The 3517-nt window shown below is 32.4% G+C and overlaps 1 protein-coding gene across 1 annotated transcript in view; it reads left to right on the plus strand.

The window, feature by feature from the left end:
• The window catches only part of LOC106103316, a 7637-nt gene extending 6592 nt beyond the window's left edge, over positions 1-1045 (plus strand). Inside the window, exon 5 of the mRNA XM_013283052.1 lies at positions 522-1045. Within this exon, the coding sequence (XP_013138506.1) occupies positions 522-838 (317 nt within the window). The 3' untranslated portion in view covers positions 839-1045. The remainder of the gene's footprint in view (positions 1-521) is intronic.
• The last annotated feature ends 2472 nt before the right edge of the window (positions 1046-3517 follow it).

Below are 3517 nucleotides of genomic sequence, written 5' to 3' on the forward strand. Positions count from 1 at the left end.
TATTAGATTGTGTGACAGTTACGGCATTAAAATTTAGGAAGCTCGAGGGGGCAGTAATATCCTATCAAATCTTTTCCACTGAAAAAGGCTTGACACGGACACCTACTGTCCCGTGAACTGTCATGAGTGTTAACTATGTAACATGTATAAAAATGTTACTAAACTGTAATGTAACTTAAAAGCTCAAAGTAACTAATATGATTATATATTGTCGTTGATCAACAAGTTCAATATCACGAATGGGTCCTGCAAGTTCACTTTAGTATACGATTATCGAAGGGATTGTACATACTTACATTTAATCATTACTAGTTTTTGCCGCGAAACCGTCCGCATGGAAATAAAAAGTACCTTATGTGTTCTTCGAGACTATGGTCTACATCTATGCCAAATTTCATCGAGATTCGTTCAGCCGTTTAGGCTACAAAGTCAAACAAACATTCATCCACCTAAACTTTCTCATTTATAACAATAATGCCTAGCCCACCAAAATGTAAATTGTCTGACAACAATCCAACGTATAAAATATGTGATAGAAATATCAGATTATGTTCCCTTATTTCACAGTGATGTCATTTTTAAGCTATCGGAGCCCTTATCAGCCAGTAATAGGACAGGGCCCAAGTATAACAAGTCGACCTTTGAATTTAACAGTCGTGTTTTCCAGGTTGCATCATGTTCATCGCGCAAGGGCGCAGTGACGTACGACAACGCGTGTCACTGGCTGCACACGCAGGGCCCCTGCGCGGCGGACTCGTGGCTGGTGTGGCGCGACGGCCGCGCGCACTGCGAGTGCAGACCTGACAACACGTGTGATATACAATTGGTAGACAGCTGACGTACAAGTTTATGCAACAGTTAATGATCTCGTCGTATTTATTTAGGAGTTATGTTTTTAATTCCGTTTAGAGTACGGCTATAGGAATAGGTTGTAAAGTTTTAATACGCATTTGAAGTACCAATGTGGGTGTTATTTTTGTTAATTATAAGCATAAAATTAGTAAAAGTAAATTCTAGATGTATTTCGTATAAATTGTATGAAGATACAGTATTTTTGTGTAGTACATTTTCATATTTATGTTATTGTAATGAAGAATTATGAAAAGGAAATAAATGTGATCTGATTTTTTAATTTTCTTTTATTTTAATAAACCTATGCAACCAGTAACATGCGAGTAGTTTAAATAATAACCTATAATAAAAAAACATATCGTGAAAATTTAAAATAATTACAATAGTACTCTTTGGTATACTACAAGTAGAAAGCAACGAGTAAAGAAGCTGAATAAGGGTTTAAAGAAAGTAGTTTTATCTAATGTAATTTATTTATATAAAAAATCTTTTTAAAAATCCAGGCTAAACATTTTCTTTTCACTACAAAAATAAATTATATAGATTTTGTTAACGCATAAATTAATTTTTATACTTGAAAACATATCAATTAAAGACATCGAAATACAATTGGGGAAACGACAGTTAAATAAAGATACATGGAGTGTATCAATTTTCCCAAAGCGGACCATTTTTCAAGGCTTTTTATTGCGACGTCAATACAATAACGTCGAGCTGGAAAATTTCGTTTTTTTCGATGTCGGCCAAAGCTTTTAGAGGGTTATTTTACTTTTTTTTTGAATGTAAACGCTGTACAGTGTCCGAATAAGTGCCGGCCTGAAATGTATTTTATCGCTGCGGCAACCGACCACGCGATATGAGCTTCAAATTTAACTTTTCGCTTATTTTATGCAACCTATTAGAAAATGTCATATTACAATTGTATACTTGTGTATTTAAAACTGAATGTAGCCTGAAATTAACAGTAGAAATAATACTAAATTGTTAATAGAAAATTTAGGTAACAAAGTGTTTAAAACAAAATATCTGATGACTACTTTATTGACCTTAAGACATCGGGCTCAATTACCAAGAATTTTAATCTAAAGAGATGTTAATGTTTGTAACATAAAATATTGTGTTATAATCTGCAGGAAATACTATTGTAGTATAATATTGTTGAAATAACCCAAGACTGCAGAGAGGACACGTATTGGATACAACTTAGTACACCTTTGGGACTAATCTGTGTGAAATTGTAGCTGCAACATTTATTGTTACGGTACTGGCGGGAGACAGGAGGCTCGCTGGAGACCAGACAATAATGGTACAAGTGTAAATTGTAAAGTAAATATTTTACCATTAATTACCCGTATCTCCTTAAAGGTCACACAGTAATTTTGGTCCTTCGAGTCGGATTACAATTTTTTAAACTAACATTAGATTTCCATTACGTAGGTATGTACATGAAGATTTCCTTTCAATGATAATACTATACTCATATTATAAAGAGGAAAGATTTATGTGAAAGATGTATGGGAATAACTCAAAAACTACTGTGCCGATTTTAAAAATTCTTTCACCATTAAAAAGTTACGTTACCAATGATTTACATAGCTGTTTCTTATTATTTATTAATTTGACGCAGGCAAAGTCGCGAGCTAGTGTTATATTTTGAATCTAGTCTAGAATATATTTTCACTGTAGCAAGTCTCATAACACTCAGATGAATTTCGACACAACTTTCACGTTGACAATTCAATAAACGTGAATAAAGTCATCGGGAACGACATGTCCGTCCATGCAATAACGACCGGTGGGATTTTTAGTTTTTGTTTTTGTTTTCAGGTAAAGCTTTTACTCTATTTTATCTGTTTTTTAAATGTAAACGCAAAACTGTTTCCATGTTCTGACAAATAGGTTTTACAGTTAAACATAAATACTAAAAATATAGTTTTTAAAAGAAGATAAATTAAAAAAACAGTTTAGATGTCCTATATAATAAAAACGCGTATTTATCTACGTTCATGTTTCGTTTGATTAAGATATTGCCAATGCATAATAGTAGATTGCTTTAAATAGATAGTAGATGATCAATTAAGAAGTTTCAGGAACATAACAGAATAAAGTTTTTTCCAAAGGCATCATCATCTTTATCAATAACTGGATGTCTTTTAGCTGAAAATATTAAAAAGCCACGTACGCATTTTAACAGATGATTATAAAAAAATAATAACTCGCCAAACTACGCTCGCTGAAAATCTTATCGAAATTTTATATTGCCATCACGGCTTACACTTGTTTGGTATACGTGAGATATTTTTAAACCATTTTAAAATAAAACCCGCAAAATGTTAACATAAAGTTGTCGACATTTTGACTTCTGACGTTTATTGTTGTTCATGAGGAAAGCGAACTTTTAAAATAACTTTATTTCTTGAGTAAATTAATGTAACGGCACGCCTTATTACCGTGAAAAGTATAACTCGCTGAAAGAATTTCGCTTTGAACTTATTAAAAAGTTTCACAACAAGTCAGAGTCCATTCAAACTGTCCGTTTTGCTTTAAGAATTTTTAATATGAGCTACAAAAACATTTTCGTATATTTTAAACAAAACACTTCGCCATATATCTATACTATCTATACTTCTATACTATTATAATAAAGCGTAAACACACACTTCTT

This window comes from Papilio polytes, unplaced genomic scaffold (genome assembly GCF_000836215.1).
Source record: "Papilio polytes unplaced genomic scaffold, Ppol_1.0 DF823823.1, whole genome shotgun sequence".
Classification (NCBI taxonomy): Eukaryota; Metazoa; Arthropoda; class Insecta; order Lepidoptera; family Papilionidae; genus Papilio; species Papilio polytes.